Here is a 21,537-nt window from a genome sequence, read left to right on the forward strand (position 1 = left end):
AGTTTACGGCATTATTTTTTTTATATGTAACGTGGTTATCATTGAGTGAGTGATTTTATATATAACTGGGTCATCATTGGGTGAGTGATTTTATATTTGACATTGACGTTTTCATATTTAGTTTCGACAAGTAAAAACCAACTTTCTTTTGTGGGGTTTTGAATTTATCAAATATAATTCCGCCAATGTATCATTATCACTATCCGGGGTATCAAATTCCTGTGGAAGCAGTTTATAAGTTAATTCAGAGTGCAAAACCTTGATTTAGTGAAGACACAACATTCCGACAACATTCTTCTCTCTAGTTTTTCAGCCACACTTCTCATTTACCCACAATGTACGACCTTAGTCAAATTGAAACAATGCAATAATTGAGGGAAACTCTATAGGGAAAATGATTAGTCAATAATAAGTTTCCGATAATATACTTGTAACTCAATCTTCCTGTCCGAGGTATTAATTTACAATGTCTGTTTAAAAGGCAGGTTTTGACATCTTCTTGAAAGAATTATTTGGATCATGGTGACAATTTAGGAAGGGGACATTAGGTAGGTAGGACAATTGCAGGATTTAATACTAAAGCTTCCTATCCATCAAGTCTCAACTCAAAGGAATACATATCTACCTACTCCCACATACTGCACGAAAACATACTATAATGAACTTGCAATTTAAAACGAGAAAAAAAGCCCGGAGTCTAACATATCCAAGAGCGACTAAAAAAAAATAAAATGGGTGAAGTAAAAGACAATTGCTAATTATAAACTGTTATATTTTAAAATATATAACTAGATTGCATGTTAAGTTGTACATTTTTTATGTTTCTATGTTATCACCGTTGGAAAATATAATAAAGTATTAGTGTATAAGATGTTTGTCTTGCAAATTTGAAAATATTAATAATATAATATTGTTAAAGAAATATGCCCACATAACCGGAGCATACAATGACCGTGCTAAGACCGAGCCTTGAATTATGAAAAAGGTAGGTTAAGCAATTGTTGCTTTGTGTCTTTTCCGTAATTCTTGGCTAAGTCATAGCACGTTCATGGTACGCTCCGGTTATCTGGACAGAATCCTTTAAGGTACATATTTTTTAAATAATGGTGTAAGGTGAAATATTTATCCCCAGATGTCACACACACTTAGGTCAGGGAGCTGCGACTCGCGCTGGCAGGACGTCAACCATCCTTGCCAACCTGCGAAACTGTTCTCCTCAAAAATCTTCTCGGCGCAGAGCGATGCAATAGTGATGTCGTCGGTTATCAAACCTGAAATGTATTCATTTTATAACGTATTTAGCAGCGAATATTATAATTAATTAGTAAATTATAATTAAATTAATTTTAATATTATTATGCCGACTTCTTAAATTAATTACTCAACATCATCAAGGAAATTAGTGGAAAAAAAAACCTTAAAAAACATTTCCTTCTAGAAAAATATTGCGAAGATAGATACATACTTTTTTTAAAACACTCTCGTAGTAAAATACACTATTTACATTTCTAATTAATTTCAATTGCCCTGATGATTTTAAGTAATTAACGAAACAAGTCGATTAAATATATTTAATGCAAATTGATTAAAATTAGTTTGTAATTTATAATAATAATATAAACGATCCGTTATCACAATGAAAATCATCAAAACAATTTGACTATCGTAAATTCAAAAAATATCGATAATAAATTATTATTATTATTTATTTACAACATTATTATTTACAATATTGTCGTACCTGTACCTACACTTTCTATTATCTATCTATTGACTCCATAGTTTAAAATGTATACAACTTTGTAATTTGTATTTTGATTTTGATTTAGTCATGCATGTAAATATTCTTTAAGTATCTGAATACGTCTGTCTCGACACAGGTGTACCCTAGTGAGACAGATGTCGATAAATACAAGTAAAAAACTTTATATTGATAGATAAATAAATAAATAAAATATTTAAAAAAAATGTGGACAGTATGATGGAGTAATTTTCTTTAGAAATACGTTTTAAGAAAATGATTCGCAATATTGACATTGAAGAATAAAATAAGATAAGGCCATCGTCGGGCTGGCGACACCCAAATGTTTTTTTGTTGTCAATCCTTTGATTTAATATTGGATAATGAGTTTACCTTCTAACATTGATTTTCTTTTCCCGAATACAAATGTTTTAGTTTGCATAGTGAATTAAAATGGTTTTAATAATGTGACTATCATTCTTACTTTCACAAGGGATATCGCAGATTCCGCCATGGAATCCGGCCGTGCACCAGTATCCATCGTTGATTTGGAATAGTCCCCACTGAGTGGTCCCGTCACCTAGTAGCAACACCTTGGACGTGTCTCTCTCGCTGTGAGCTTCGATCAAGCAAACCCCTGAAAAACAGATCATCTTTATTTAAGTTACTATTGCATTTTATACTCAACTAAGTGAAAGTAAATAATTGTGATAACTCAAAATGAACAATTTGCTGATTTTTATAGCCAAAACCAGTCTCATTCTTACTTTGTATATGCCTGTTGTATTATCCTAGAATACAAATTTTAGACTAAATAACATGGTCACTTAGGGCCAGCTAAAGAAAACTTTAGACGCCCTCAACATTTGAAGCTGAAGAATAATGTTCAGGATTCCTTTGACAGATATATTCATTCTACTTTGTTTGGACACTGTGCTAGCCAAACAGCAAGACCAAAACTGGAGAAACTGATCGAAGTTGAAGAACCTGGTTCATCAGATCTCGGAGTCGGGGTTAAGATTTCAAGAAGAAGAAGGAACATAAAATATATATTCATTAAAATCGAATTGTTAATAAACATTGAAATGGGGCGATTGCAACTTGTTGAATAGAAAGGTATTGAATTAGACTCGACGGATAAAAAAAGGATATTGTCATTTAAATATGGATTCAACTTACAATCACGGAGATGGAATTTGTTGAATCCTTGTAAGACCAATTCCTCTGCCAACTCGCATCTTTCAAAGACCTTTGCTGACGCCAACTGGAGGCTTGCGATGGCCAAAAGAATAACTACGAGGTACTTCATTGTGTCGTAATGAGAGTGTTGTCCCGAAAAGAGAATGAATAGAAACTGATTTTTATTTTGAAAATTCGAGTATGTATACTTTTTTTATCTCGAACGAAAATTTTTGATAGATTGGAGATTAATGCAATAATCTCCGGAAATGACTTAGTTCTACTTACATACAGTGGGAAATTTACTCAGAAAATATACATTTGATTGATGATAAGCCCGTAGAATTCTGTTTCTATCATTCTATTTTAATTAACTGAAATCAAAAGATGAACAATTATTATTACATTTGTTTCTAGCGACAATCATTATTTGGTCATTCACGGCTTACAAATAACTTTAAAATAAGTTCAAAAAAATGCCACTACTGTCGTTGTAAGCAGAACATGTTGCTTGTGCAAAAATGAAGGAGCTAGCACAGGAATTCAATCCATGATGCCTATTTGGAAACATTTGTCAATTCAGCCACTAATCGGCCAAAATAATATTTTTTTTTAGGAAAGAGTATTTAATTTATTGTTGCAACATTGTTTGGTTTTTGAAAGCAAGGTTTTTGAAATTTCCGTGGAAAGATTTATAACAACAATATATTTTTATCATTTATTCACATTACTTAGTTAAAACAACGATAAATTGGCAATTAACTATCCCAACGTTGTGTGAATGATTACGGCTACCAAATGAATTAATGAGCATTTTTTCAAATTATTATAAGAAATAATTAGTCGCCTGAAATATCAATACACATTGAAAATATCTCCCGTGTAAAAATTAATTTGTTAGTGTTTAAAAGCCTTTCCTACAAAAAATAAAGTTGGTTGTTTACAGGTGAAAAAAATATAGTAAGCAGTAATTGTTGATTGAAGTACTACTACATATTGAATTATTTGGCGTGTTGGAAATAAGCCGACGTAGCTCAGTGGTTCAGAGCACCAGAAAGTGCGGGTTCAATTCCCGTCGGCGGGAGATATTTTCAATTAGTATTGATATTTCAGGCGACTAACTATAGCTTATAATAATTTGTTATCCTTTGTGTTATGCATAAAAACCTTGTCTTATAAACTCATCATCAATCATTTTATAACTTATTTATAACCATCGAAATGTTATATGATTTTCGAAGGTTTAGGATCACAGGGGACTTTCTAAAATAACATCGTTTCAAGATGAACGCAAATAAAGATTGAAATGCTAATATGCCTAATTGTGTGACCAACTGATATACCCAACGGTGTCTTTTAAACAGATATGCACGAGATCGAGCTTCGTGTCACTTATAAACATGATTATGGCGTTTCCGAAACCAAGCTTAACTCAAAAACCACTTTTTGTGTCAGGCCCCCGTGTTTTTACAGATGTCATGACATAAAATATATTTATGGGATAATTAATCTTTCGATCGTTACCTGATTTCTCAACTACCATAATAAGATATAGATACATGCTTATGTATTTATGTAATTGCATTGATAAGGCACCGACGTTTGACCATGAAAATATACAACTAAGTACGGCGATAACAATTATATGACGCAAATGCATCAGATAATATAATATGGGAGCTGAGTACGTTTCTTGATTTAATACAAATGTCAAATTACTGTATCACATAACAGTGGTGTCTAGTCCTATAAAACTGATAAGGAGTGTGACCTAAAAAAATATTATGTTTTCCGACATAGATGAAGGTATCAATAGGTGGATACTATATCGTAATCTGTAATGAATCCAGTAACTAAAATAAAGCTAACGAAAATATCATTCAGGAACATTTTTTTTAACTTATTTGGAATGTTTCACACATCAGTGTAATATATGATTGAAGAAGAAGATAATACTTATAAATTTAAAGGAAACATGAAACAGAACAAGACAAATAAAAAAATTACGGTCACAACTAGGAATCGAACCCAGGGGCCCTATTCCTGAATCGAGGGCGCTCGTAATCGCCGTCGAAAGTACGTACGTTGGTCGTCGTTGCTATTCCCGAAATTGGTCGAAGGTACATACTTTGACGCCAAACGTCAAAAGTCATTCCACACAACATCTACTGGGTGCAACCAGTAGAAACAGGGCAGCGAGTGGTAGGTTGTTGGCGTTTCTATGGAATTGGCTGTCGAAATCTAGTCTAGCTGTCAATTTTTGTTTTACCGCGCGGATTCCGCAAATGTAAAAGTGGGTGAAAATTTACCACTTACTAAGTCTTTATCGGAGCTTTCAAGCTTAATTAAGAGTTGCTTTTGGCAATTTGTAATATGTCCCGCAGCCATTTCTGTTTTGAATAACGAATAACTGTTGTCTGTTTGACAGTCACACCATAGAAATCCCAAAAACATCAGGAACATAGACAATATTCACAGGGGTGCCAATATAATCATCTCTTCTACCAACTTCGACCGTTCGACGCTCAAGAATACGTAAAATTGAAACATTCGAAAAAGTTAGTCGCGGCGACTAGTAGTTTTTCACTCGAAGACGGCGCATACGAAAACGATTGATCGTTTAACTCCAGAATCGCAGGCCAGGAGACAGGAGATCTTTTGTCGAACACAAATGTTTTAGTTTGCATAATGATCCTGGCTTCGTTTCCTAGTTGTGACCGTCATCTTTTTTAAACTTTTCTTTGTCTTGTTCTGTTTCATGTTTCGTTTAGATTTATTAGTATTATCTTATTCTTCAATGAAAAAATCATTGATTGGGTACTTCGTCTTCTCCTTTCCAGATCGCTGAAAAATTCCAAGACGCGTACAGAGAGAAATCGATTTGTTCCCTCACGGTAAATTAACAGGCCTTATTAATAAAACCTCAATTTAAGAAATTTTTATCGATTTGCCTTGATAAAATTATATCATTATGACACAAATAATTTTCATTGTAATGAAAAATATTTGGATTTTTATGAACACGTGTTCCAACATCATGATTCGCAATTTAATTAAAGTTTATCAGAAAATCTGTTAATTCATTAAGGCCTGCAGTCCTGCTTTTCCTGTGATTCTTATTAAATTGAAGTCATTTTTCTCCGTGTATTTTCCGAAAGTGTACTTATTACTTATGTATACTTATTTGGTTAAAGTCGTTACATAGAAATATACATTATATACTGGTGCAGGTTAATAATGCGACAATATTTTTATTTTATTTTTATAGACTAAAAAAGTCAAATACCCACTTCGAATTTGCCACATAAACTACAACGTTCCCTCTATTAAAGAGCGGTGCACACTACGGCAATGTATTTACCGATTAATTTATCCAATTATATTATTTCAGATAATATCAGCTTTTTTTTATAGAACGAGATGAAAATGTAAAAAATATTAATATCTTATCCATAAGATTAAAAATTAGTAATATGTATAATCACTATGCATTTTTATAAATAACTGTTGTTATCTATAAACTAGAACAGATAAGCATTTTTTTTTTCATTATGTATCTCTTTCTTCAAACATACTTCGTTCATCCTAGATACAAGAGACTGTAGATCTTCCACTTTACTGTTAGCAATCAGCACCGAAACATCAGCATACAACAGGAAACATGCTTCCAGATTACTCAAATTTGCGCCCAATCCCATCTCTTTCAATTCTTGAATACAATTGTCCATGTATATACAAAATAACCTCGGTGACATTACGCAGTCTTACATAACTATGGTATGTAGTCTATAATTTGACCATGTGCCTCATTCCAGTGCGGCCCAATTCACCTATTGCTATACCAACGCTGCAGCGGCGTTTTAGGGAATCTTTATAAGTAAGACTGACTGTGTTTAAGAAAAAATAGTAAACATCAAATCCTATTTTAGAAGAGACACGATGAGTCATAATATTATGTTTATCTTTGTGAATGTTGAAACAAACCATGTGGTCTAAAATAATAGTCACCTACTTATTTTTATTTCTTTATTAATTGAACCAATTATTTGGTATCGATACAACATAAAATTAAAAAGTTGAGTTTTTTTATATCCGTACATACGTGTATAAATATTGTTAAAATTTGCACATAACTACATAAAACAATTAACAACGAAAATCGAATACAGTTTGGAAAACCATTGCAACCGGACTGTGTAAAGTTCATTACCTAGAAAAATAATAAGAAATGCCGCCGCAGTACAGTAGAGATTTAATTAGTTCTCAAAAAAACAAGTACCAAGCTAGGAGGCTAAAGATACACAGGAGACCAAGGAACGCGGAAGCGCCAGTTCCCGTTCGATTGTCAGCTGGGATTCATAGATTTGTCTAAAGTAGTAATTACACAAGCAATTCTACCACAGCCCAAACGAAATGTGAACACCAAATATAGCTTTCATAAAGTATTTGTAAAAATAACCCAAAAATTCCAATAAGGCATAAATAAATAATATCCGAAGTTTAATAAACAAAGCAATGCTAAATAATTAACATCAGACGGCCACAACTGTCTCGCGGATGGAAAATCGTGAGAAACTCCGTCAGAAGGCAGACAATAAACAAGATGCAGAACGAAAATATCAGATCGGGCCCGAAAACAGAGACGAAACCGTACCCCATCAATTCCCCGCCGTAAACGCTTCAATAAATGTTATATTTAACAAATATAATTACGTAGAGTAAGTTAATACATAAGTGTAAGATAATTCCGTAATAATATTTATAACTATGTTATCAATAAATGGTACAACAGTAATATCTGTAAATAGTTTTTTCAAGATGACCTAATCTTGAAAAGAGCCTACAAAATAGCTGCCGGCAAGATTACTATTATAACAGATATAGATAATTATTATAACAATATAAACGTATATACGTGGGTAAACTTCACATAAAAAACATACATTTAATTTTTGTTTTACTTTTCCAAACGCAAAAGAATATTTTGGGATCGTTCATAAACCCAAGTAAAGCCGGGTACACTTCTGCTAGTATGTAAATATATTTAGTTTATGTTGACTCCCTCCTTGCTCCTTGCTCCTTGCTCCTTCCTCCCCACTTATGACCCCATCATTACAGCAAGAGTAAATGAATTCTTGTAAATAAGAAAAAAAAGAATTTTAGGGAATCCATTAAATTAGTTAAATTTTGTTTTACTTAAAAAAACGAGCAAAAAGAAGTATTATTAATTGATGTTCACACATCCCTTCCGAATATCTGGATTCTGATATCTGGGCTTGGGGTGGCTAAAAAAGAAAACAGCACTATTACAGTTTTACAGACCAAAAAATTAAATATTATTTCTCGGTTAACATCAAACTACATATATTTGTACGAAAGGGAATACATGTATTATATGGGTGCTATTTGGCTGGCTGCAATTTTCATTATCAAACCCTTTTATTTATACATTTTTTTATCAAGGGCTTTTGTTTTATTAAAACTGTGTGGCATAGTGGATGAACAAATAATCCACACTAATTTATTCTGTTTCATTGGCCAAATATATCAACCACTAACAAACGTAAAAGTAATAAAAATATGTCAAGTGCATAACATTTTTTTATAATAAAATAACGAAGCGAAAGAATTTGCTTCAAAACTTTGCACATTTTCCGCAAGATGGTGTCAATTTCAACTTTCACTACCAACCAAAACAAATAATATAATGTATAACGGGAGATGTACACATGTGTTGTAATTAGTATTAAGTGTATACACGAGTAAAAATATTATTTAGTTTGGTTAAAAACTTTATTCCACTTTTTTATTTATCATTTCTTATTATTCCTTTCTGCCAATCACCAATGCAATATGGCATTATAGGATGGGGATGAACTTATAACAAACACACACAATCGCTTTATAAAGCACAAAAATTAATATTTAAATCAAATATAAAAACCATATAGATACTTATTCATCTGAACTTAAAGAATTTAAAGTATGAAAAATTAACACATTATACTTCTATCATGTTACATTAGAAATTTAAAAAGATAATATTCTAAGCAAAATTCACCTATTAAAAATAAGAGATTACTCAGACAAACCAACGTCAATACTCCCAACTCCGAAATGTAAAAAAACAATTGGGCAATTCAATTAATACCTTGGAGTATTTTTTTTTAAATTTATTACTAGAAAGTATCCGAAATATAAATAACAACAAAGATTTTAAACGTTAAAAAACACACAAAAAATATAAACGGAATACTTTGGCATATTACTTTAAAAATAACCAACAAAATGACACATCCCCCATACACAAAAGCCTAGCTTTATTGTGGTGGTACATCTTAGGTTTTAAAATTAGATGAAATAATTAAGTACTTCATTTTCTGTAAATTATGTTATATTATTTTTTGTGAATACTGATAAACAAGTGCTATAGATATGTAATATAAATACAAATGGAATATGAATATATGAAGTGATGCGTTTCATAATATTACTATCCATATTATACTTATTTATTTATTTCTATACATACATTACAGTGTCTACCAAATATTTACATTTGTATATAATACATAAATTTAGAACTGTTGTTAATGTGGTGTTTTTTTTTCTTATGCTGGGTGTGAGGTAGGTTTGAGTAGGTGACACATTATATATTTGAACTCTTTAAAAAAACTTAAGTATTCGGGGGAGAGTTAAGATTTTATCTCGGTCAGGTCAGGTCATTCACTTTGTTGACGTCTGTCACTTTAGAATGAAAAGCTTTATGCAACGATCACACAAGGACAAAATAATACTGTTTTGTCCCAGCTCCGAACCCCCTGTCCTAGTGTGAACAGTAGTTAGGAAGACAGTACACTGAATCAACACACTGTACCAAAGATAGACGTGCTAACTATCCATGCAGGATAGTGTCTTACCCCTGCCACCCCGCCCGGCCGCGTTATTCGCGTTTTGACAAGACAGTAGGACACGCAGTCACATTTTCCGGCGTAAAAATGTCACGTAAATGGAGCCCGGAAGAAATTACCAAATTGATAACAACTGTTTATTGTGCATCATAGGGACAAGAATAATTTAATATAATTTAATGCATAGTAGATAGCGTCACAAACTCAAGGTACAAGAAGCCAAATAGCGGCTTTTGACACTCTAAATGTATTTTGCAGCCATCTGAACTTCTCACCTGACACTAAAAAATGTTATTGTTATTTGTCGTATAACCCACGCAGGCATGCTTTCCTTCATTACTGCATTTTCGCGTTCAGTTTTGTGACAAAGTGTCCTTGTGACATTCTGAGGCACATTTCTGCCTCGAGCTCACCACATGCTCCCGAGGATCTTTCACTCCTAATTTATTTTTATTTATTTATTTATTTCTATACATTCATTACAGTGTCTACCAAATATTTACATTTGTATATAATACATAAATTTAGAACTGTTGTTAATATGGTATTTTATGCTGGGTGTGAGGTAGGTTTGAGTAAGTGACACTGTGGTGGGTAATGTTATATGTTTCGTGAACACCTCACTGGGAGAACCTGTGCTGAGGTGTTTATGTGGTTATGATTAAATGGTACATGTATTTATATGTATTGGTTAAATTTTCTTATATAAGTGAAAGTTGGGATTTTAATTTTTTTTTTTAAATGATTATTGTACATTGTTATTCAAAGAAAAAGGAAAAAAATATTTATTTATATGCACATATATACATACACCCATGTATATAATATATACATAAATACACATATATGCATGCAAACACACATATAAGTAAACACATGTATACATACATACATACACATTCATCCATGATTATGTTTGGTTTGGTGTTATAATGTTTTGTATAAAATGGATATCTTGTTTTTTGATCCAGGCTGTGTTCAGTTTTTTGTGAATGTTTGTGTATGTATTTCCCATTAGTAGTAGTTTCAGAGTGGTGGGCATACAATTAAAAAGTTTTGTAGCGTAATACTGGAAGTGTCTTTGTCCGTGTGTGGTGTATGTTATCGGTATGTTCAGGGTATTGTTTGTTGTCGACCTTGTTTTTATTGTTGTTTGAGGTGGCATTGGAATGTGTAGTTTCTGTTGGAGGAAATTTAGTATAAGATTTTTTAAGGATCATTGAATACATTCCCAGTGTAGATCTGCGCCTCATCCAATTCCTAATCCACACTTTTTCTTTTCATTATTTACTTCATCCTCCAACAATTCTCGAACACATCTTGGTATAAAATACCTAACATTTTTCGTGAACTCTCTCATTACGCGCGTTGTCGTGTATTCATTTTGATAGCGTTCCGCATTTGAACTACGGTAGAATATTTGCATTTTACCATTGTCCTGCTCTGCGCGGTCAATGCTGTTCATAGGAGCAGGGACAGGAAACTATTGTATTGTCTTCTGTGTTTTTCTCGTTTGATGCCGGCATAGGCTAACTAAACAAAGAAGAAAATTTTGAGCAAATATATGATGTAGAACAGGTCGAAGATACTGCACTGCAAATATTATTATGTTACCAAGTCCTTTTTAGAATTTATATAAATATAGATAATAGAAACAACGGAGATGGTTCCATTAATATTATGAAACCGTTCTATCATCATGATGAGATAACATTCGATTATATCAACGACTCTCAAATGGGAACAGAAACAGAAAAGGCCGAAAAAGACAAAGTTGCATCTAGGAATTGAACGCAAGACCTCTTCCTTGCCGGGGAAGTGTATGCTTTATGTATGATTGCAAGATTCTACCAGAACTATATACAATCTAGATAGTGTTTTGGATACATATTTCCATTTTAATTTTAATTTGTGACTCTATTGACTTTCTCTACAATTTAATGGTGAATGTTATTATTTTTTATTTTAATTTTTGGAAGAACTTGAAACAGAAAAGACAGAAAAAGATTCACTTGCACCTAGAAAATAAATCCAGGACCTCTTCCTTGCCGGGGAAGTGATCTGACTACTGAGCTAATTCGACCATATCAACTTACGTCATGTTTATCTGTTTCATAATTAGACTGTAAACTACCAACATTATCTTAATTTCCTCAACGCATATTTTTATTCAATACTATCTTTATGTAAAATTGTTTCTATTGCAGTACGAATGAAACCGCTAGCACAAAACTGCCGTCAACATCATTAACCCACACTATTGCTGCTCGCACCTACGCGCTGCCTTGTTTCTACCTACGCACCAAACGCACATCTTTCATTGCCTAGTTACAATTTGCGTTATCTTCCCTTGTTTCTTTTATCAATGGTTTTAATAAATGTAAAAATATATACAAGAAGTCCGGAAAGTCGTAGTATAAGCAGGAATCTGGCGAATCTACATCAAATTTGGAGTTGATTTTGAATTCCAATTTTTTTAAGCTGTCGTGTTTGAGTAAATCAAGTCGAAAGTTGATTTTTTTGGGGTTTGGTAATGTCTTTAAAATGCGTCGAAGTGTTGATCCAGCCACAAAAGTATTTTCAAACTTTTTTGGGGCAAAAAAAAACGAAAAAAGTAAATCTTTTGGTTTCTCCGTTTTCTGACACGGTGTTTACATATTATACCTATTATATGTCCATGTTAATGAAGCTTAGCAGAAATCTTGTACAGCACTTAATTACCTGAATATATTGAATCTTCCTGAATCCTGAAAATATTTACTCAAGTAATTAACATTCTACGGCTGTTTACAATATTACAAGTTCTTTATTCCAACTGCACATAATTTTGTATAGTTTATTTACATATCAGAGGGAATGAGCACCAGGATAATAATAATGTTTGGGGTTCGCTTAGATTCCGCAGGAAGTGAGGTCGGGCAAGGCACCTTGGCACTTGGCGGTCCATCCGTGCCACGCGGTCCAGCCGTGGCGGGCCCAGATCATCTTGGCACATACCGATGACACGGTGATGTCGTCAGTTAACAGACCTGCAAAAGGGGACAAGAAAGTTAAAATAAAAATATTTACTATTGCAAATTATTAGAACTTTTAAAAATTTAATTAGAAAAAAAAAATTAAAAATTGTTTTTGATGTAAATCTTTATGGGTAATATCAAAGTGGTTCGGTGATGGAATTGACCAATGTACCCCGTTTAGTAAACGAGTCGCATTCTCAAAAATAGATTTCTATTTAATTTTCCAAAACGTTTTTAATATGTTTTATTATATTTTACTTTAGACATCGGTTAACAAAATACAAATACAACTACAAAAATATACCAACCGTTTAATAACGGCGTATAACGATATAATTATATAAAAATAAAATAAACAATAGGTATGCAAAACAACAACAAACGAAAAAAACTAAAAACAAGATACAATACAGTGTGAGAGAATCTGCTGATGACTGATTGAATAATTAATAAAATTTGGTTAGAAAAGACCCTGCCTTCTGTTATAATTAATGTTTGGGATGTCAGTTTTACTTTTGCATGTAACCTTGCAGTCTCTGCCAACCGCTTATGGTAAGCACCAGTAGCCGTCGTTGATCTGTAACAGTCCCCAGTCGTAGAACCCGTTGGTGTTTGGTCCTCCCTTGATCCTGATCTCACTGCCGCTCTCAGCTTCCATCAGGGATACCCCTTAAGTCTATACCTATGTATGTCAGTCTTACTTACGCATGTTACCTTTGCAGTCTCCGCCAACCACTCCGGGTTTGAACCAGTAGCCGTCGTTGATCTGGAACAGTCCCTAGTCGTAGGACCCGCTGGTGTTTGGTCGTCCTTTGACCCCGGTTTTCCCCCCGCTATCAGCTTCTATCAGGGATACCCCTAAAGTCTATACTACTTTATGTCAGTCTTACTTTCACATGTGACCTTGCAGTCTCCGCCAACCACTCCGGGTTTGCACCAGTAGCCGTCGTTGATCTGGAATAGTCCCCAGTCATAAGACCCGTTGGTGTTTGGTCCTCCCTTGACTCCGGTGTCCCTGCCGCTCTCAGCTTCTATCAGGCATACCCCTAAAGTCATAAAAATATATATTAATTTTCCACAACCAATCATTATTTTTTTGTATTTATAATTAGCTCATGTGTAGTAAAGTTTTGAGGTTTTGAAATCTAGTGTACCTGAAAACTGGGTGTATTTTAAGGTAGCAATAATATTATCGTAGCAATTGAAAAATCTTTATTTTTAAAGGTATTTTTTTCACTTGACCGTGTCATTTCTGTCACGGGGTCCTCGCCTTCGCTTCCTTTACCTTTCGTTTACACGTCATACATTCTCTTTACACACCTTTCTTTCTTCATCACACACACTACATCTAATCACACTTATGTATATGATTCATGTGACCGTGTCATGTCGTCCTCAGGTGTCCCTTATTTTGCCTAGCATTCACCAATATAAACCACATTGTCATTATTAAAATAAAAACTACACGAAATCGACTTTCTATCGACTCCGTATATCATTCCCGTGAGATAGTATGTCAAGTCTTTCTCGGGCGTCCTTGACTTCTTCTTCCATTTTAATAGCTCTCTTAAAAACTCCTGTCACTTATAAGAATAGACTTTGAAATTTACAATGAAATCAGTTGAGTAGTTTTTGAGTCTATATTAACAAAGAAACATTGATTTTTACGTGTATAGATAGTATAAACTCCATCATGGGCTTTTACATGATGTATTGCATGAAACAGTGACACTAAGAGTTTTTATGTTTAGATATACACGTAGATCATCTTCTACATGATTTAATGTTTGGGTCGAGGACGATTCGATTTCGGTAGCTTTCTCCATCTTTCATTACTTTGGTCTTGTTCTTAAAGCTCTTTGAAGACCCGAAACGTATCCAGTGCTCCTAATTATGGAGGCAATTTAAATCCACAAAAACCCCATTAATAGGGACGACGGAGATTAGCAATAGTTCTCAGTATCCGGTACTAAACACCAAAACTAACCACCGAAAACTACACGAATTTCACTCATTAATAATACTGAAAAACCTGTCCGTAATAACAAAAACTTTCTTAGCTGTCTTTTATTCAGAGATTATGTGTACTATCCCTATACATATCCATCAGCATTCCTTTTTACAATGTTGGGTTATCATAAATTTTTAAAAATCCATATAATTTAATATGGATTAATCCATATAGTTAATTTTTAACTTCTGTGAAGGTTTTATTCAAGTTTTATGTATTATACTATTGTATTCGTACTGGGACGATAACAGAACTTGAATAGAACTTTCACAGAGCTAAAAAATTAACTTTGAAATTTGATAAATTTTTAAAACGCAACAAAGTCAATAATATCTTAATAACTTACAATGTTCAAGGGTGCCCCTTGAGAAGTTTTGTCTCAGCAATTCCTTGGCCAAATCGCATCTCGTGAAAACCCTGGCGGACCCTCCCTGAATGGCGGCCACAGCAAACAACAAAACAATTAGGTACTTCATTCTTGACCAACAGCACAATGATTCTGGCCACTTCTATTAAAGGTTTATATTATAAATTTTATCACCTTATCCGACGTCTTCGATCTAGGATATCAAGTTGATTGATTACGGTTGTTATGTAAGTATGTTTTAGGAATGGCGAAAAACATTAATTATTGAGATAAGAGAAATGTATTGCGTGGGTAGTTGTGTGACGTGTTGTACCTACGTCGCACATGTGGATACCGTGACACGTGGTGTTAGGAAGGCGCCTGGCAGTAATGTGGCGTATAGTGGTAACATTACGTGTACTGTAAACGTTGCGTTTTTAAGAAATGTGTGTAACGTGGTATTTTTACATTAACCCCACACAGGAGACCCTGAGGAAAATAATTTTCCCTCCAGGCCTATGTAATCTTCGAAGGAGAGGAAGTGCTGGGAAGGAAAAAGGTATCAGGGTTAGGTAGGAATCAGTGTGTCCAAGAGTGACGGACGAATGACTATATCCCTCCCACTGTTGCGCAAGGAGAGGTTTCCCCAAACCAGCCTCTCCCGATCTAGCACGCCACGCAGCTGTTGGGCAGGCGCATCTTGTACACACCTCACCCGATGAACCCGGACACCCCAAACCTAGCGAACCACAAGGGTTGATGTATGGCAGAGGTACTGATTGTCCAATAAATGCTTCCCGGGGCGGCGGTAGCCAAACCCGCCTCCCAAATTGAGATTTAATGGTCACACGCTGTCTGATGGTACATGTGATGGTAACGTGGTCTTCAATAATGACGTAGGGTATGATATTGACGTTGTGTGTTATGATAATGAATTTTTTGCACCCTGACGTATGGTGGGAATGGGACGTGGAGCGGTAACATGGCATTTGGTGGTAACATAGTACGTGATGGTGACGTGGTATTTAGCCATAACTGAGCCGATATGGTAACGTGGTGTGTAGCCAAAACAAGGGACGTTACGTGAGACGGTAACGTATTATGTGCTTGTAGAATGACGTAGCAGGTGGCGGTAAAGTGGCATGTGACCGTAAAGTGTTATTTGAAGATTATGTGTGATGTTAATTTGATATTTAGGAATGAAGCGGTAACGTGTTGTTTGATTGTACCACGGTGTGTAATGTTTATGTGGTTTGCTGGTAATGTGGCTTGTAGCGATAAAATGACTGACAACAGCGCATGTGGCGGTAATTTTGAGAATGGCGGTATTGCGCGGTTTTGGTATGGTGTGTGATGGTAACGTGGTGTGACTGGTGTGTAATGGAAAAGTGCCTTGTAATGATTTAATAGCATGAAATAAAACAATAAATCCGTTTTCGGAAATGTTTGACCGTAACTATATTATTTAATTTTATTATTTTTCAAAGCAATGATACCCGATATTTATTTATTTTTTTTAAATTCAGTATATAAGTATAAAAGTTCGATTAATCTATAAAATAAGCATTAACTATTTTCAGGAAAATAAAAATGGCTCACTTTACTCTTCAAATACCCGATTATAATTTTGGTAATTTAAAAGGTGATAATAATAATAATTTTTATTAGTGTTGAATGTTGCACGTAATTTTGTTTGTATTACGAATGTGATTTGTAAAATTATTCTTGCTAATAAATTATATGTTCTAGTTGTAAGATGGAATTTATTTCATGATTTCGTAATGGGCACAATGATTAAATATTGATTCTATTGATTTATTTATTACCGACCACGAAGATAATACAAATAAATCTAAACAAAACATGAAACAGAACAAGACACAGAAAAATATTAAGATAACCTTCACAGCAAGGAATCGAACCCAGTGTCTCGTGTCTTACAAGTACAGGCGTCTTAAACCACTCGCCAATTGGGACCTTTTTATTAAGTGTCATTTTTGTTTAGATGTATTAGTATTATCTTCTTCTTCAATGACATATTTACATTTATTCATTTGTTATTTATATCACTTTGGTTTTTACTTATTTTTAATAGTAAATTTGTTTTCTTATCCATTTAAATATTCTGCGAAATTGTATTAGCAGATTTTTCTAAATAAGAAAGTCATTTTAATTTAATAATAAAATTTATTGTTTTCTGAATTAAGTTATTGACAAAAATCTTTTTTTTATACAGAAAAGTAACAATTTATTAAATTCCAATTAACAATAAAGTGTGCAATCGACAGTAAATATTCTTGTAAAATATGTAAGAAAAAAATACGTCTTTTAATAATTTTGTGGTTTCATGTTTCCAAATGATTATGTAGATTAAAATTACAGTAAGTAACGTTAGTATTAACTAGCTGTAAATAAATGTATTGTAATTTCAAAGATTGCATTCGCTTAAGTCTGGTAGTCTGTCGCTGCTATAACAGGTGCGTATCCAGCCACTCCAGGCCTGGTAGCCGTGAATCCCGAAGATCTTCTGGGCGCAAATCGATGATTCCGTTATATCGTCTGTCACCAAGTCTGAAAATACATTTAAATTCACTTATTTTAAACAAACAAATTAAATAAACAATTATTTTGACATTTTCTTTTGTAACAACAAATATTTTCCTAAGGGCCTCCGGTGTAAAGCTAATTATCTCTTTGAGTTAGAATATTGTATCTCCAATTTAGAGTAGAAAATTAGTTTAAGTATGAAATGTCCCAAGACGGTCTGTATTTTTTGGTTCAAATATTGTTATATCTCCTAAAACTACCTTCTCAAAGATACAAAATAATATTAGAATACCTCTAGGCAATGTTTTTATGATTTCTCCTTATTATTTTATCTCCTTAAGATAGAGTTACTTACTTATAATATGGAATTAAAACTTATTTTTATGAAACAAAATCTTATTTTCAAACGTTTGCAAGCTTTAAATTTCAGTTTTCTGAAAACATGATTTATGGAGATACAATATTTTAACTCATAATATTTTTAATATTTTAAGCTATCGTAATGTAAAAAAATGTTCTGAAAAATAAGTCGTGAAGGGTGTTGGAAAAAAGAGTGACCGGATAAATCAACAAAATGAAAATTCATCACATCTTTATAAAGTTATATAAAGTCATGGAAAGTGATGAAACAAAAACTTTATTAACTGGGTAGTAGTTAGGTTAGGTTAGGTTTAAAAAAAAAATTCATCGTTTCTAATGAATTTATATCACTTTTTAAAGGTGTGTTGAATTGTCACTGTGTTGAGTTATTATGGAACTGAAATAATTTTTTTTTTTACTTTCACATGCCACGTTGCATTCTCCTCCGGCTGCTCCTCGCTTGCACCAAATCATGTCGTTTATTTGATACAATCCCCACTGAATGCTTCCACCGATCTCTGTCATTATATAAGACGTATTTCTTCCACTGTGTGCCTCGATCAAACAAACCCCTAAAGAAAAATGATCACATTAGCACCTGTAAGGTTATATTTACAAGAAAATTATTAGCACTTCACGAATATTACGAATAATAAATAATTTGGTGAAATGAAAATAGACCACTTAAATATCTCAAAATGTAAAATAGTGATCCAGTGATCTTAAGTAACAACATTGATAACAATTTCTTAAGACATTAAAACAAATTGAAGACTTAGGCATCACTTTGCAATCAAATCTTTTATTTTGTTTACCATGCAACGAAAATCTATAACAAGGGCTTAGAAATGTTGGAATTTATAACTAGGTTAGTTAGAAAATTCAACAACAGTATTTCAAAAAGTTAAATTTTGCATTTGTTAGAAGTCAACTTGAATTAAATTCTCCCGTCTGGAACCCACATTACAATATTCATTTGCAAGCTATTGTAGGACCATAAAATAAATTCTTACGTTTCAATGTACCTGCGCTTTCAACACGCTCTTGTGTCCTGTTCAGGGTCGATCAAAGCAAAACGAACTCTAAGCAGAATTCTTGCCTGAACAGAGTATGCAATAATTATCCAATGTTGATATTTTCAGTTGCGAACTTACCAAATACAAGAGGTCCATAAAATAATATTTCCCTGATGCTTTGTGAATAATGTTTATGTCTCTATTGTTTATATCTCTATTATGATTTGATTTATATCTACAATCTCTATCCATGGCTATAAATTTATTGTTGTGCTTAGGTTCTGCCACCCCGGGAACCATTTATTGGAAAGCCAACACCTCTGCTATAGGTCACCCCAAGAGGTTCGCTGCGTTTGGCACACTGATCCCTAGATTCTTTCCCAATCCTCATACCTTTTAGCTTCCCTGAACTTCCTCTCCTTCCTGTCCTTAAAAAGGACCTTCCACAAAGCATCCAAAAAGATGACAAAGGCCATGAGAAAATTTATTTTCCTCAGGGCCTCCTGTGTGGGGTTAAGGTAAAAAAAAGGTTTCGTATTCCACTACATAATATGAGAGGTCGGTATTTATTTCAGTGCAGAAATTCTGGGACTAACTACCATATGTATTCCTCATTGAACAGAATACTTATGGAGGGAATCATAGCGAGTCAAATTATACATAACAAATGCAAAAGATTTTTACTGAGGCAGTTTAGCCATGTATAAAAATATCTTCTGTATTTTTTTTACTATTCATATGTAAAAACCCCTATGAAGGGTGTTAATAAATAAAGCTGCAAAACTGATCAGTTCGATTTGCAATCAATATCAAAATCTACATGTAAATTATATTTTTCAAGGAGTTTTCAATTTTTATGTAGGTAGGTACCAAACGTGAAATGAGTGTAACTAAATATGCTTTAAATAGGTTTAAATTGGGTGAAAGATTTATTTATAATTAGCGCAAACCAGTGAAAAAATCAGTATATTATGTTGGTAAATCTAGTTAGTTATTTAATAACGCTTCCTTGAAAATGGAAAAATAGATTAACCCAACGATATTTACACAAAATAAATACACATGACAAGTAAAATATTAAAAGAATTTTCTGATAAAACATTATATTATAGGTAGGTACTTTATCGCTTGTCTGAATTCTTGACAAATAGGTTCCAATTTTGAAAATAACATTTCTTATATTTAATTTAGGAAAGTACATTTAAAATAGTATTTACCCCTGGTTTGTTTATATTATGAGATTTAAATACTACTTTTCCTTGGAAACGTTAGCTTATGATTCGAGGAGGTGTATGTGCAGTACATTATTGTAATTATTTACAAGAAATTAATAATATGTCTGGTAAATGTAATATGTGTTGCAGTAAAAACATTGTAGTTAGAAAATTGATAATATATGAAAAAAGTAAAACGAATCATTTGATCGATAGTTCATTGAAGCAGAGTTACAATCACTCACAGACAGACTAACAAACAAAATAAGCGTGTTTGATAAAATTGCTCGTGAAGCGAAAACGTTATTAGATAGAGAGGGAAAATCAATGTTAGGCAGTTAGGAAGTAAAAAAAAACAATACTTACAATCTTCGATAGAACTTCGGTCAAATTTTTGATTCTTAAATAGTTCCTCAGCCAACCCACATCTTGTGAATATTTTCCCTGAAACCAACTGGAAGCTCGCTATAGCTAGGAACACAGCCACGAAGAACTTCATTATTTTTTATTATTTTTCTATTGCAATAAACTGATTCACTATTATTATAAATATAGTCCTTTGTGCGAGGATGGAATTTAATTAGTAAAAAAAAATAATTGTTCTTATTTATAGTCGCGCACAATCTTGTAATCACAATAATCCAAAGGATGAAAGGAACAAACAGGAAATTACTTCTCAACATCGATTAGATTACTTATTAGATACCTATTTTGAGGTGCCAATTAATGATAACGATTTTTTGAAGAATAATTGAATTCAGTTCAATTCAATTCAGATTATTCATTCTAAAAAAATTACAAAATTGTTAATATTATTATATTTTTTAAATAAATTTGGTAGTAAAAATTATTACATTAATATAAATAGTGGGTACTATATTAAATTATTATAATTATTATACAGCTTCATTGATTCTAAAAATGTCGATATCCGAATTGATTCTGTTCAACAGCAAGATTGCTCTCCCCACAAGTATGACCATTGGCAAGTTAATCCTGCAGGCTGAGTGATAGAATTGTCTATGTTGTCGGTGACGGAGATAACCATCGGCAACATAGAAGTGAATGCTCTCCATGAATATATGAATATTTGGGCCAATTTTCCGGTTTGAGCACTTCACTTTTAATAGAAATAGGAATGACTGTCTTAAATGAGTCGTATTCTCCTTTAGATTTTATTTTATTCACTTTATAC

The 21,537-nt window shown here is 33.1% G+C and overlaps 3 protein-coding genes across 3 annotated transcripts; all 3 read right to left on the bottom strand.

Annotated features, from left to right (window-relative positions):
* Positions 1 to 616: 616 nt before the first annotated feature.
* LOC149423847 (lysozyme-like) lies at positions 617 to 3,079 on the bottom strand. Its single transcript, XM_089632150.1, has 3 exons — positions 2,921 to 3,079; positions 2,226 to 2,378; positions 617 to 1,271 (listed from the first exon to the last, which is right to left on the bottom strand). The coding sequence occupies exons 1-3, from the start codon at positions 3,048 to 3,050 to the stop codon at positions 1,123 to 1,125; spliced, it is 432 nt and encodes a 143-aa protein (XP_089488276.1). The 5' UTR covers positions 3,051 to 3,079; the 3' UTR covers positions 617 to 1,122.
* Positions 3,080 to 12,608: 9,529 nt separating this feature from the next.
* Positions 12,609 to 15,345, bottom strand: LOC149423848 (lysozyme-like). Its single transcript, XM_089631838.1, has 3 exons — positions 15,206 to 15,345; positions 13,739 to 13,894; positions 12,609 to 12,860 (listed from the first exon to the last, which is right to left on the bottom strand). The coding sequence occupies exons 1-3, from the start codon at positions 15,333 to 15,335 to the stop codon at positions 12,724 to 12,726; spliced, it is 423 nt and encodes a 140-aa protein (XP_089487964.1). The 5' UTR covers positions 15,336 to 15,345; the 3' UTR covers positions 12,609 to 12,723.
* Positions 15,346 to 16,821: 1,476 nt separating this feature from the next.
* Positions 16,822 to 20,905, bottom strand: LOC149423849 (lysozyme-like). The gene is made up of 3 exons (XM_089631837.1): positions 20,709 to 20,905; positions 18,532 to 18,684; positions 16,822 to 17,776 (listed from the first exon to the last, which is right to left on the bottom strand). Exons 1-3 carry the CDS (start codon positions 20,839 to 20,841, stop codon positions 17,634 to 17,636), a joined length of 429 nt encoding a protein of 142 aa, XP_089487963.1. The 5' UTR covers positions 20,842 to 20,905; the 3' UTR covers positions 16,822 to 17,633.
* Between the last annotated feature and the right edge of the window lie 632 nt (positions 20,906 to 21,537).

The sequence above is a fragment of the Hesperophylax consimilis genome, chromosome 5 (genome assembly GCF_061612785.1).
Source record: "Hesperophylax consimilis isolate HC1 chromosome 5, BYU_Hcon_1.0, whole genome shotgun sequence".
Taxonomy (NCBI): Eukaryota; Metazoa; Arthropoda; class Insecta; order Trichoptera; family Limnephilidae; genus Hesperophylax; species Hesperophylax consimilis.

Coding starts and splice junctions, on each gene's coding strand:
- LOC149423847 (XM_089632150.1), bottom strand. CDS start 3,050: ATGAAGTACCTCGTAGTTATTCTTTTGGCCATCGCAAGCCTCCAGTTG. Junction 2,379..2,920: donor CAAATTCCATCTCCGTGATT/GTAAGTTGAATC, acceptor TCTGTTTTTCAG/GGGTTTGCTTGATCGAAGCT. Junction 1,272..2,225: donor CTGCGATATCCCTTGTGAAA/GTAAGAATGATA, acceptor AATACATTTCAG/GTTTGATAACCGACGACATC.
- LOC149423848 (XM_089631838.1), bottom strand. CDS start 15,335: ATGAAGTACCTAATTGTTTTGTTGTTTGCTGTGGCCGCCATTCAGGGA. Junction 13,895..15,205: donor AAGGGGCACCCTTGAACATT/GTAAGTTATTAA, acceptor TTATGACTTTAG/GGGTATGCCTGATAGAAGCT. Junction 12,861..13,738: donor CTGCAAGGTCACATGTGAAA/GTAAGACTGACA, acceptor CCCCTTTTGCAG/GTCTGTTAACTGACGACATC.
- LOC149423849 (XM_089631837.1), bottom strand. CDS start 20,841: ATGAAGTTCTTCGTGGCTGTGTTCCTAGCTATAGCGAGCTTCCAGTTG. Junction 18,685..20,708: donor CCGAAGTTCTATCGAAGATT/GTAAGTATTGTT, acceptor ATTTTTCTTTAG/GGGTTTGTTTGATCGAGGCA. Junction 17,777..18,531: donor ATGCAACGTGGCATGTGAAA/GTAAAAAAAAAA, acceptor ATGTATTTTCAG/ACTTGGTGACAGACGATATA.